The 12,283-nt window shown below is 39.1% G+C and overlaps 1 protein-coding gene across 1 annotated transcript in view; it reads right to left on the bottom strand.

Annotated features, from left to right (window-relative positions):
• Window positions 1–12,006, bottom strand: part of JMY (junction mediating and regulatory protein, p53 cofactor) — a gene marked incomplete at its 5' end in the record, with an annotated part of 61,656 nt that extends 49,650 nt beyond the window's left edge. Inside the window, one exon of the mRNA XM_082497689.1 lies at window positions 11,110–12,006. Coding sequence (XP_082353815.1) covers window positions 11,110–12,006 — 897 coding nt within the window. The remainder of the gene's footprint in view (window positions 1–11,109) is intronic.
• Window positions 12,007–12,283: the final 277 nt, after the last annotated feature.

Here is a 12,283-nt window from a genome sequence, read left to right as displayed (position 1 = left end):
ATCCCCTCTTCCCTCTCTTCTTCCAATTCCACCCCGCTTCCTTGTTCCTTCTGTTCTCAGGGGCCCTCTTCCTCCACTGCTATTGCCTTTCGTATTCTCAGACCCTTCAACAAACTAACTGAGCATCTGGTAGAAAGCTATTTCTGTAGTTTCTCTTGGATTAATTTACTGACGTTTACTGAGTTGAATCAGCACACCCCAAGGACAGAGAAGCTCAACAGGAAGGAACACAAAGCTGAAGCGGGAAGGACAGAAAGCAATAGTATCCCTGCCTTTCAGCACTAGCAAGCTGATGATCCAGTTCTTCAGCCCCTTTCAAACACTGATGAACAGCTTTTAAGCCCTAGACGACAGCTGACAGTTAACTCAAATGGCTCTCGGTGTGATTTCTCAAGGCTGGTGTATTTCAACACTGTTTCAACCTCTACAGCACCTTATACAAAGGTGAAGTCATGGAAAGGCAGGTCTATGAAGGAAACAGCATTACACATGACTAAATGCAATTTTTAAAGTTTCTAAGCTAATATAACGGGGGGGTGGGGAGGGGTGTATTTAAAAGTTCAACACAACATCCAAAAAAGCCCAACAGAAAGAACACCTTTACAGCCCACTATTACTTACAAAAGGCTAAATAAGATATCGAGAAACTCCTGAAATCCTGTATCATGCACACTATTTTTCCTCTTACTCTAACAGCAAGTGTCATGTAAATAGAATCAGAGAATTGTCTAGGTTGGAGGCACATTTAAGATCATCAAGTCCAACCATAAACTGAACACTGCCAAAACCACCACTAAAGCATGTCCCTAAAATAACAAGCTATTAAATCACTTTCATAACAGCACAACACTTCAGACAGAAGCAATTTATATTAGTATCAGGCAAACACAGACTTGTATTTTGTGATGCTACCCTTTTGGGTTGGGTTTGTTCCTGTTTTCATGGAGAAATGAAGGGGAAAGGATACAGAGTTTAAATGTTATGGAGAAATAAAATCTATGTGTGACAAATCAGCATGATAAAACACAGTTGAAATAATACATACCATTTACCTATTAATTCAACTCTTCCAGAACAGCTCCAATCTTGCAAGTGGTTTGGGATTTTTTTAAACTTCTCCCACATAAGGATTTTTTGCTGAATTATACTACTCTTAAGTGACAAAATGTACAATTTAAAATTCTGACATCTGAGGATTATAAACAAATATCACATTACTGAAGGCTGAAGAATTTGGGCTCTGAAGCCACAGTGCTTTTTGTAAAAAAATTATAAACTTTCAGAAACTTCTAAAACTGACCTATGGATTTTCTCCTTCAAAAGTTTCACAACTTTATTAACACATTTACTTTTTAAATTTCCTTTGAAAATATATAAAGCACACAGTGTTATTTAAAATTTGGGGGTTAAAAAAAAAAAAAAAACCTAATCAAAACTAGTAGTATTTTAAGCATGGGATTAGGCTAGGAAACCCAGAGAGGTTCCTTCTAACATAATAATCCCTGATTCTAAGTTATTGAAAAATCTTTTACAATACCCCCTCTCTAAAGTAGCTGAAAACAAGTCATGATGCAATGCTGTTATGTGAAAAGTTTTGCCACTACTAATTTTAGATGACCCACATAAACTGTCTGCAAGTCATCGCAAACAAATGCTAATTGATTATTTAAACAACATTTTTCAAAGGAAAAAGAAAACATCCAGCTCCTTCACACCAATATCACAGCACTTTTTCAAAAAAAAGGTCATATAAACATTTGTCTACAAATGCATTTTGGAAAGTACAACAACAGTAGCATAAAACAAACAAAAATTTCTATTATCATTTAAGAAAGCAGAGGTACTCAATTTACTTTCAGAAAAAATAAAAAAGGTTGCTGAATGACTGGAAGTGTTTTATAACACCTTTCCAGGAGCAGCTCATTGACACATTTTTCTGAATGTGTACTGCTTGTCTGTCCCATACATAACCAAAAAAACCCACCCAACCATACATTTGATAACTTACTATATAAATACCATGAACAGAAAATAATAGATAGAAATGAAACCCAGAGATAGGGTCTTACCAGTAAAAGGTTTTTAACTGAAAATAACCTCTGCCAAAAATGTTTGCAACTGGTGAACAGATTCATAGGCAGATACACTACCAGCGTTCTATTTACATCTACTCTGAATGGCTCCAGATGATGATTTCCAAAGACTAGCTTGCCAGGGAAGAAGCTCTGTGCACATTGGATTACCTTTCTGCCTACGACCAGAAGAGTTAATCCAAAAGTAAAACCTAAACTGTACAAATGAGCCCCTAATAAGGTTATTGTGAATAATGGACACCATTGACAAGGAAGAGCCAGTAAACAAAGAAACATTAATGGAGATGTTTCAAGTTAACATATACCCCCATGCGTTAAAATTCTTCATTAAATTTTCAGACAAACTAATAATGGTTTGGTTTATATTTCAGGCCCAAATTCTTCAGAAAATGGAAATTGGGCAAGTTTCAACATCAAACTAATTAAAACAAAAACACATTGCCTTTATTAATTTATACAGCTTATGACTGGAAGACAATATGAGATCATCCAATCTCCTGCTCTCCTGCCCAACAAATTTGGACTATTTTCCCCTTTTTTTTTTTTTTTAATATAATCCTGTTTTAAGTTATGTGAGGGCTTCAACAATTATTCTTAAAGACTAACCTGTATTCTAGCAAAGAGCACCACCAGATTTCTGATAAAATCATACTATTACTTCCTGTAAGGGCACAACAATTTTTCTTTTTTTCACCATTCTTAAAGTATTCTTGCATGTCTGCTACTAAACAGCACTGCACTTAAAGCAGGGATTTTCAGCAAACTATCCAAGATCTTTGTTCTGAATGGTTACAGTGATGTTAGTACTATGCAAGATGTACGAGTAATTCAAATAAATTGTTCCACTGTATATTAACTTTGGCTCCCTTCCTCAAAAACTCTTAGTCTTATAATCTAGATCAGTATATGCTACATGATTAAACCTACAGTTGCTGTTAGCCTCATACACCCCTTCCCCAGAGCAATAAAATGCTGAATATCAGCAGCAGGCCAAAACTTCTGGACAATTTTTAACACAGGACAATGTTTACAACAGCAGAATGTCTTATTTAGAAGCTTTTGCTACATAGCAAATTAACAATAACTTCTGGCATAGTTTAAAAATAAAGCCAAGTTATTTTAACTAGTGGGGTTTTGTTTGTTTGTTTTCTGGAAAAGAGAGAAGAAACAACGTAACTGTTATATTATTGCCAGCTCCTGAGTACTGCAGTTGCCCAAAAATCACGGAACATGTTTTAGGTGCAGGTTCCTCTATAGAGTTAAATTCATGTTTATTTTCTTCTCTTGCTTTTGTACGGTACAAAAAAAACCCCAAAACATTGTAGCATTATAGACTTACCCACAGTAGAATTATGGCATCACCAAATTTTGATAGCTGATTCTTCTCCAGAGAAAACAAAGGAGGAAGATATTCTCTACTGCTAAAGCAACAGGCTCAACATCCCACAATCCTACCTTATTCCACTGCCAACCCCTATTTAGCAGATAGCAGTCTAAGCAACAGCTCAGATATATATACACATATAAGATCATTGAGTTAGTCAATATGCATCTTAAGAGTATCATCATTCTCCTTCCCACTCTTCCCATCATAGCTTCCTTCTTTCCCTATCATGCTTCTTATGGCTAATTTTTTATCTTTTCAAGAGATAAAAAGGTTTTGCAGATGTATGTTTAGTTGGATTGAGTCCCCACTTTGACTGAAACTCTTCCTAATAATAGCAATTTCCTGGTGGACTGCAATGGTATGTTGCTAGTAACATTAAAAAAAGGATCCTCAAAAGCACCTCCCCAAAGAGGAAAATGGTACGCCCAGCCATTTCTGAAAAATTCCGCTTTTCAGTGCCTTCTTCACCTCTGTGGTAGCAACAGTCACATACAGAAAGAACAACATAAACCTCACTGATTATCTGTAAGCAGCGCCTTGTTATATTATAGCAAGAAATGTAAAAGATGAAATGATTAGGAAGAATCTGCTTTCAAATTCTAAACCTGCCTGCGTAATACCATTCCAGCCAGAAACAGAGGGGAGAGAAAAGTTACTGGATTAAGCAGTTTTAAAAGGTATCAACTTGAAGGCAGGACAATTACTTGAAGAGAAAGAAAATAATGCTGGAAAAAATGAGAGAAAACATGCAAGAAGCCAAAGGCAAACATGAAAAGACAACTCAACACCATCTCTAAAAGCTAAGATATGAAGTAAACTGTGAATCCTGATGAGCATAATGGATTACAGAGTGTTTATTACATAGGTGGTACACATGTTCAAATTATTCCGGCATATGAATATGCTGCAACTGCGTATCAACTAGAAAAACTTTAAACACAAAAATATAGAGGAATGGCTATCTCTACACATAGGGGAAAAAAAAAATTAAAATTTTGAAGGGGAATACAAAATAAAGTAATCTCATCAGCAGAATACTCCCCCAACTACAAGACATAAATTGTTCCTCATTCCCAGTTCAGACAGTGAAACAGAGGATATATTGTATTTTATTTCCTTTTATTTCTCCCAGGTACTTGAATAAGGAAATAAACTATGAGACTGACAAGCCGCTGTCTTCCATTTCTAAAAATTAAGTCTCAGCTTGCTGACTAAGGGTCATACTGAACAGTATTGCTATATTCTACAAAATGTACTCTTATTTTTCATGTAAGACTTAAGTTCTGTCAAGGAAGACCTAATTTTTCAAGCAGATGTCCCCTTCTTTGTGCATGTATAATTTGTACATGTTTTGAAGAAATGTAAGTTATTTTAAGCATTCTGCTATTTTCAGATACAGCAGTAGTATTAATCATCTTCATATAGCTCCTGTGAAACTTAACAAGGCATTAATAAAACAATGCATGAAGTCTACCTACATATATATGTCATAAATGCACTGTAGAAAGGGGAAAAAAAGGAAAAAACACCACAAACCAAGCTTCAAACCCAAAACAAGTATCCTACTGGGACTAGAAAAGAGACAACACAAGAAGATTGAAAAAAAAAAAACCCAACACCTAATTAACCTATGATCACAAGTCTATAAACCCCTGAAACAATTTGTGACCTGTAAAACAGAAGTAAAGCAGAAGGGAAGTAGAAAAAAAAAAAAAAAAAAAACCAAAACATTTACGCAGGAAGATATCAAATGGAAGAAGGATAAAAGATAAGATTTTTCAATGAAAAGGTAAATTGTTACTTTGTTTCAGACTTAGAAGCTTTTAACACAGAGACCAAAGAGAGAAGCTAATACTACAGTAATATGGTCTAATGTCCTTTAAATGCGGGATTCCCAGAAGCCATTTTAAAGCATGTATTTTAAAATGGTATATAATCACATCTTAGGCTTTCAGCAACTGTAAGTCCACCATACGATTAAGCTGTTGCAAATTTAGTTATCCTCACTACTGTAAGGGTCCAAGAATCCCAAGTGATATAGCCCTCTGTACCTCACTCCCACAACTTCCAGCAGTATCAGACGCCATCATCAAGTGTTAACTTGTAACATGGATTTATACATACAGAACACATTTCAGGAACTCACTGAAACACTGAAAACAAAATATCCATATGACTCACATTTTTATTATTTGCAGAAAAGGGGACCCAGGAACCACTCCACATTTAATTCTGGTTATCTGAAAATGTATTGCAGTATCCTTGCTATTGGGTTTGATGCTTGCAGAATGAGTCAGGTGTGAACTTCCAAAGCCTAAAATGCCAAGCCCTTAAATTATTTATTAATTTAGGACAAGTCTGTAATGACCAGAAATAACTGCTAATGACTCCAGCTGCAAATGAGATAAATAAAAAGATGATGGCTGACAAGGAAGAAAATATCTTTGGTTGGACAGCAACGCAATACTAGCCAGAGTGCTGCTACCATGTGTCTCCTAAGAACTTGAGAGACTACTTACCTGTTCTACAGAGCATGCCCTACAGCTGCTGACATACTGTATTTTGTTTAGTACTAAATGATAGTACTGGTACAGCACTTAAATAGCCTATTTAACAAAGTATTCAGAAGTCAATCAAAACAGTTTTACTAGAAACAAGTGTTAACACTACAAATAACGAAGAAGCTTTCAAACAAAAATTTGATTGGTTGGGTTTGAATTCCAGAATGCTCAGCATTAGTCTTAACTCTGCACTATTCATGTAAAAAAAAAAAATCCACAGTACGTCTTATTTTAATCCTCTCTGCTCCTAAAGTTAAATCTGAACCGGTGTTCTCTTCTCTGCTGAGATACCTTATATATCTTCTAAATCTTAGCGATTGCAGTTAACACACAGGATCCAGTTTTCTTTGCTTCTTGCATAGAAAGATATTACATAGGTTTTGATGGAAACACTACCACTAGTATTTTTTTTTAGTACTGAAACACTGAATACTTCTTTGTAGCGTTCAATATTATTTACTTTTGCATTATTTACAAGTTTGACATTAAAATCTCTCTTTAAATCACACTACGCCTAGCAGTAGATCACTGAATAAAAACAGGTCACCTTACCTCTGGAAAGCTTTAATTTTTGGTACAGTGCCTCACTAGCTACCATATACACATTTACTTTAGAACTGAATGCACATAGTGGAAAGCAAGGAAATAAAGTTCTCCTAGTTACTGAGATGATCCTGAATATTAATTTTCTTTAAAATTTTAGAACAGGTTCAACAAAACAAAAGAATAACCTATGGATATTATTTACCTTTTTTGATGTAAACAGAAATACGTGCCAGCACCCTTGCAAAGTGACAAACGTGAAATCCCATGATTTGTAACCAAATCAATTACTTACCAATTTGTGCGATTTGACAATCATACTTCATTCACTGAAAACAAAAAATACTTCCATACTAAAACTGTGCAAGTCATTTAAAAAAATGTATATATACTGAGTTAAGAAAACAAATAAAGTGATTACAGATACCTGTTTAAAACCCTACATTTTCTTCTCATACAACTTTTTACTGTAACAAAATAGATAGAAGGTTTCTATGTTATTTTTTTTTTAACCTTTCTAACACTTTGAATCAAAAGAAAATTAAGCTAACCAACATAAAATAAGTCTCTAGAGCTACTCTGGTACTTAGTAAAATATTCCACGATACAGGAGAAGGAGATTAAAAATATCAGTAGGTCCTCACTCCCAAGGCAGTCTTGGGTTAGCCACAGAAAATAAGATGCTCTCAAAATTTCTTCCGAATTTAATCATCACTAAAAAGTGTTTCTGAACTTTTCTATTAAAGCAATTCAAAAGAACACACAGAACATAGATGCAAAATGGTCTTTAACAATCAGATACTAGAATTCATAGATTTTACAGAGCAACAACAAAACAAAAGCAAGTCTCTGACTAGTTTTATAACTGGCATTCAAGATCCTATAGGCTATCACCTGCCAAATATCAGACTGCCATGGCAATTAAGAGCTGTAAGGAAAAGAGAGATGCACAAGTACCATTAATTCAAAGATGCTGAAGTAGGCATGTAATGTAAAGATAGGCTTCCCAAACACAACTCACTAGGCAAGAGCAAGTAAAAGGATAAGCATACAATGGCATATGTTTGTTGGTGTGACTAAGCCACCAAACCCTTTTAATCATAGTTTATACTAACACCACTTTTTGTTCAGCAAAACTGTGACTACGTTCAACATTTGCCAACACAGCACTGACAAAGAGGTATGACACTATCTTTGATATTACTACACTCAGAAAAATTTACACTTGGCATAGAAAAACTCCCCCCATGTTATATGGGGAGGAACATAGACAGGAAACTGTACAAGAGTACAGAGGAGAATTTTTTCTGCCTTCTAGACGCAAGTTTAAGATTTTGGAAATACTGTCCGAGAAGCTGCAATCCCAAATACGGATTCAATGTCATCCCCTCTAATGAAATAGTAACATCTTTTTATCTGGTCATTAACTGATTCTGTATCATGTCTCCATTTGGTAGCTCAGACCTGTAGTTCAGCACCTGAGGAATTTTTTAAACAGGCGTAAACTTAATGAACAATGGCTCCAAACAAGTGTTTATTCATTTTCAAAAAGGAGGTAGAACAATGTTTACTCCTTTAGATACAAGTTCTCACGCTAACATAAATTAACGTAAGTTAAATTCCTAAGCTATTCCAGAATTAATAGCTTTATTTGACAAAATAAAATATGTGCTATTTCAAAGCTGCAAATTATGCAGAAGAAATTAATTCAGGTCATACAGTTCCTCTACAACTACTTTTTCTTCCTCATCTTGGATCTGTTTCTACTTGCAGCAATCTTCTGGCTTATTAAAGGTTTGTAATTGAGACAGAGATAAAAATGCCTAATACAAAGAGCAACAATTATCAACTGCTGCGAAAATAAACTGGCTTGTGTGTAACTTATGGAAAGCAACAGATGGCCAAGTAGGGGATGCTGAAACAACGAACATGAGAGGTTTTATTGCTCAGTTTGCTTCTCTACCCCAAAGAATATAATCAACAGAAACTGCAAGCATTTTTCAAGTAATATTTAACTGCACAGAGGAGTTTGTCCTGGGAAAAAAAAAAAAAAAAAAAAAAAAGAGATCTATTAAATAATTATAAACCACAGAGGCATATTTTAAAATGTTAAGCCAAAATCTTGGAGATCTAAACTTGTTGGTTTGTTTTTTTGTTTTGGTTTGTTTTTTTTCACAATTTTACATTAACAAAGACGCACTCATTATGCTCCTTCACACCATTTTGGTTGCCAGTGCTGCTTAATCCCTTCCCCTTTTCCCAAAAAGTTCTCGTAAGAAGTAAAGTTGTTTGAAATTGCAGGAACCCAACATTCCTGCAATCAGCTAACAGGCAGAATCAGCTAACAGGCAGACTTAAAGCACAAACGGAAAAGTAAATTAAAGTAAGAGATGAAACACTGATTCAGTAGGCTCTCTCAAAAGTATGAAAAACCTTTACTTCAGAAATACCAAGCAGTACCCATCATCCATTGCTTCATTCGCCTATGACAAACGATACCAGTATTTGCTTAAAAGAAAAACATTTCCTGTGGACCAAGTAAACCTCTAACAGGTATGGAAAAGAGAAACCTGAGAGCCAAAAGGGAAAGAGCAGGTCATTCGATTGGTCTCTTTTCTTAAACATGAACTACCTTTAATTAAAGGAGGATCAATTTACAAAACTGACAGTGACAGAAGTACAGCCGTACTGACTTTAGGTGCGCTACTAGATTTGTTACCATGGGAAAGAAAGGTTGTACTGTAGTCAAACACACAAACAGGTTGTGTTTTGTCAGCACCAAGTTCTGAACATTAACAGAGAATAAGGTGTTGTAGTTTAGAGGTCTTGATGAATAACGCTTTCATGGCCTATTGATAACCAATTTACTTTTTGCCTACAGTGCCAGTGCTAACACAATAGAAGTTGAGATTCTCCAAGAAACAAGTAGCTCTTGGACAGTAATTCGGAATTAGTGTTTCCACATGCTTTGAGTTAGGTACCCAGTTCCCCAACTCCACATGTTTAACAGGAACTTCTCCTGTCCTGCTCAGCTCCCTATAAAAACTGCTGAGACGAAGGCTAAGTCAACCTAAGCACACGCTCCCAAGCATTCATGCAGTCTAAGAGAGAAAAGCAGAAGACAACATGCTTCATATTCTCTGGACTAAAACTACTGCAGAAGACTATCAGACTAATTACCAGTTGCATACCAAAATAACAAGGATTAATTCAGACCTTTAAATAGCCATGAAAAAATAATTAAAAAAAAGAAATATCACAATGATATATCCTAGCACAACAGTTTGGAAATAAATTTGTATCTGACAATGCTACACTTGGATGCCCTTATCATGATTTCATCACCGATAAAACAATTTTCTCACACTCTGTAACTCCAGTCACTAAGGAAAAGCTCAACCCGAATCCTACAGAGACTCAAAACTATGCCACCAAAACAGACAGCAAGCAGATATGCTCATACTCCACCAAGAAAAAACATTCACCACCACACATTTTTGAACACACAACATTGGTAGGATATATGCGGGCAGATGAAGCAGCCAAACTTGACCGATATGTACACAATAGACTTTAGATAGTGTTTGCAAAAACAATAATTAAAAAAAAAAATCCATATCCTGACTCATACACATAGTCTCAACTAGATAGATCCTGGTATATTCTGGATCAAGGCCACCAAAACATAAAAACAAGTGTAATATTCTTCTTTTTCCCTGGAAAAAGGTGGATCCTCACGTATCTCAGTCCACAAAGATGTGAAAAGATTCTCACACACTGACACCAGAAGTTAGTAGAACCTCCTCAACTACTTTCATCTAAGTAGTATGGTACGAGAAAGAGAGATGGAGTGACCTGAAACATCCAAGTCTTGTCAGACACTAGCAACAGCAATGCAGTAAATACTCGCTAGGACTGGACAGTGTGATTTTTAAAATACCAACTTACCAGCTGAACAAAAGCTTTAGTTCCTCCCAATTCTGCTGGAAAACATCATCTCATTTGAAATACCAGATTCAGCACCCAGAGCCTGTAGGAATCTAAAATTTTTTGGCCTCAAGTGCCTAAATTGTACTGTCAAAATAAACACCACATGTTGCTGCTCCCATTAAACAGAAAAACTCAGCCTCCAACATATCCTGATGCAAAGCAATGCAAGAACAAAAATCTGGGAGTGAAAACTTGCCAAATCCATCAGATCCTTGTTCACAAACACCTACGTTTGATTGCACAGAAAAAAAATTACTGAGCCACACTCAGATGACTAGGGAAATCTGCACATTCTTAAATCCTGGCCCTAGAGACCTTGGAAAGGTTAAGCTTCAATTTCTCACTTAGATTTTCAAAGCCTTTTTTTTTTTTTTTTAAAAAACTAGACATTTTTCCATACTTTTCTTGTCCCATGGTTTCATCGACTCTGCAAAGGTAGAGGCGAGCAGCTGGAGATAACAGCTAAATCAGAAGTCACAGAGTAAGGAAAAGGTAACACTAAGGTGAAGATATCTGGACCATGCAATAGCCTCACCTCTTGGATTCGCCTGCGGGCCCGCTGCAGCACCTCCTCGTACCCCTTCTGTCGCAGCTCACTCAGGCTCTCGTAATACTCTTCGGGGTCGTCAGTCTCAGTGAAGAGCACCTGCGAAAGGATCTTCCAGCCGCAGGTATCCAAGCTGTGGACCAAGTAAACTTGCAGTTTGCAGCAGAGAGCGTCCATCTCCTGCTCGGATAGCTCCGGGGCTCCGAACAGCACCGTCCACATGCCCGAAGGCTCCTCGGGGAAGGCGGGCAGGTAGGGCTCCAGCTCCGAGTTCACCGAGCACAGCTGCTGGTGCACAGCCCGCAAGTCTTGGAAGGAGAAGAGGCCGGCCCAGCTGCACTCCTCCCCCGCGGGCTCCGCGTCGGGAGCGGCCGCCTCGGCTGCCGGCAGCGGCGAGGGCGACGGCGCGGCGCCCGCCACCGCCTCCTCCTTCCCCAGCTCCAGCACTTCTATCTCTTCGGCGGCACCTGCCGCCTCCGGGCCCCGCTGCGGCCTCCGGGCCGGGCTACTCTTGGCGCGCAGCGGGCTCTTCGGCAGCACCTCCCCCGCCGCACCCCGCGGCCCAGCCTCGGCGCGGAGATGCGAGGAGCCCCGCGGCAGGCCGGAGTCGGTGCCCCAGGCCGGGGCGCCCCTGCGCACCGTGGGGCTGCCGGCCTTGGGGGCGGCTCGGGCCTCGGGGCCGGCGGGGCCGCCGCGGCGCAGCTCGCGGGAGCCGCTGCGCTGGCGCTGCGCCGTGCGGTTGTGGCAGGTGATGGCGAACTTGCCTTCGATCTCGTTCCAGGCCACGATGAAGACGAACTTGTGCTTCTCCCGCTCCTGGAAGGCGTGAGGCCTCACGGCCACCCAGTCGGCCTCCAGCGTTTCCTCCAGGGCGAAGGCGGACATGGCGCTGCACGGTTTTCCCCACACACACACCCTCCCCCTGCTCCCGTCCCGTCAGTCGCCCCCGCCCGCCCGCCGGCCGGTAACGGCTCCCCGCAGCCCCGCCTCACTGCCCACCATCAGCCATCTTCGCGGCGGGGGGACGGGGAAGGCGCCGAGGTGGGGGTGATGCGCTGGGTCCCCACCGGAGCGGGCAGGGAGGTGGGGAGGGAGGACGGAGAGGAATCACCTCCTCTCTGCTCGGAGCGCGCCGCCGAGGAGTCCCGTCGCCGCTACCGCC

Source organism: Vanellus vanellus (genome assembly GCF_965231255.1).
Source record: "Vanellus vanellus genome assembly, chromosome: Z".
In the NCBI taxonomy this organism is placed as follows: Eukaryota; Metazoa; Chordata; class Aves; order Charadriiformes; family Charadriidae; genus Vanellus; species Vanellus vanellus.
The sequence above is the reverse complement of the archived record's forward strand: the minus strand, read 5'-3'. Positions and strand labels throughout refer to the sequence as shown.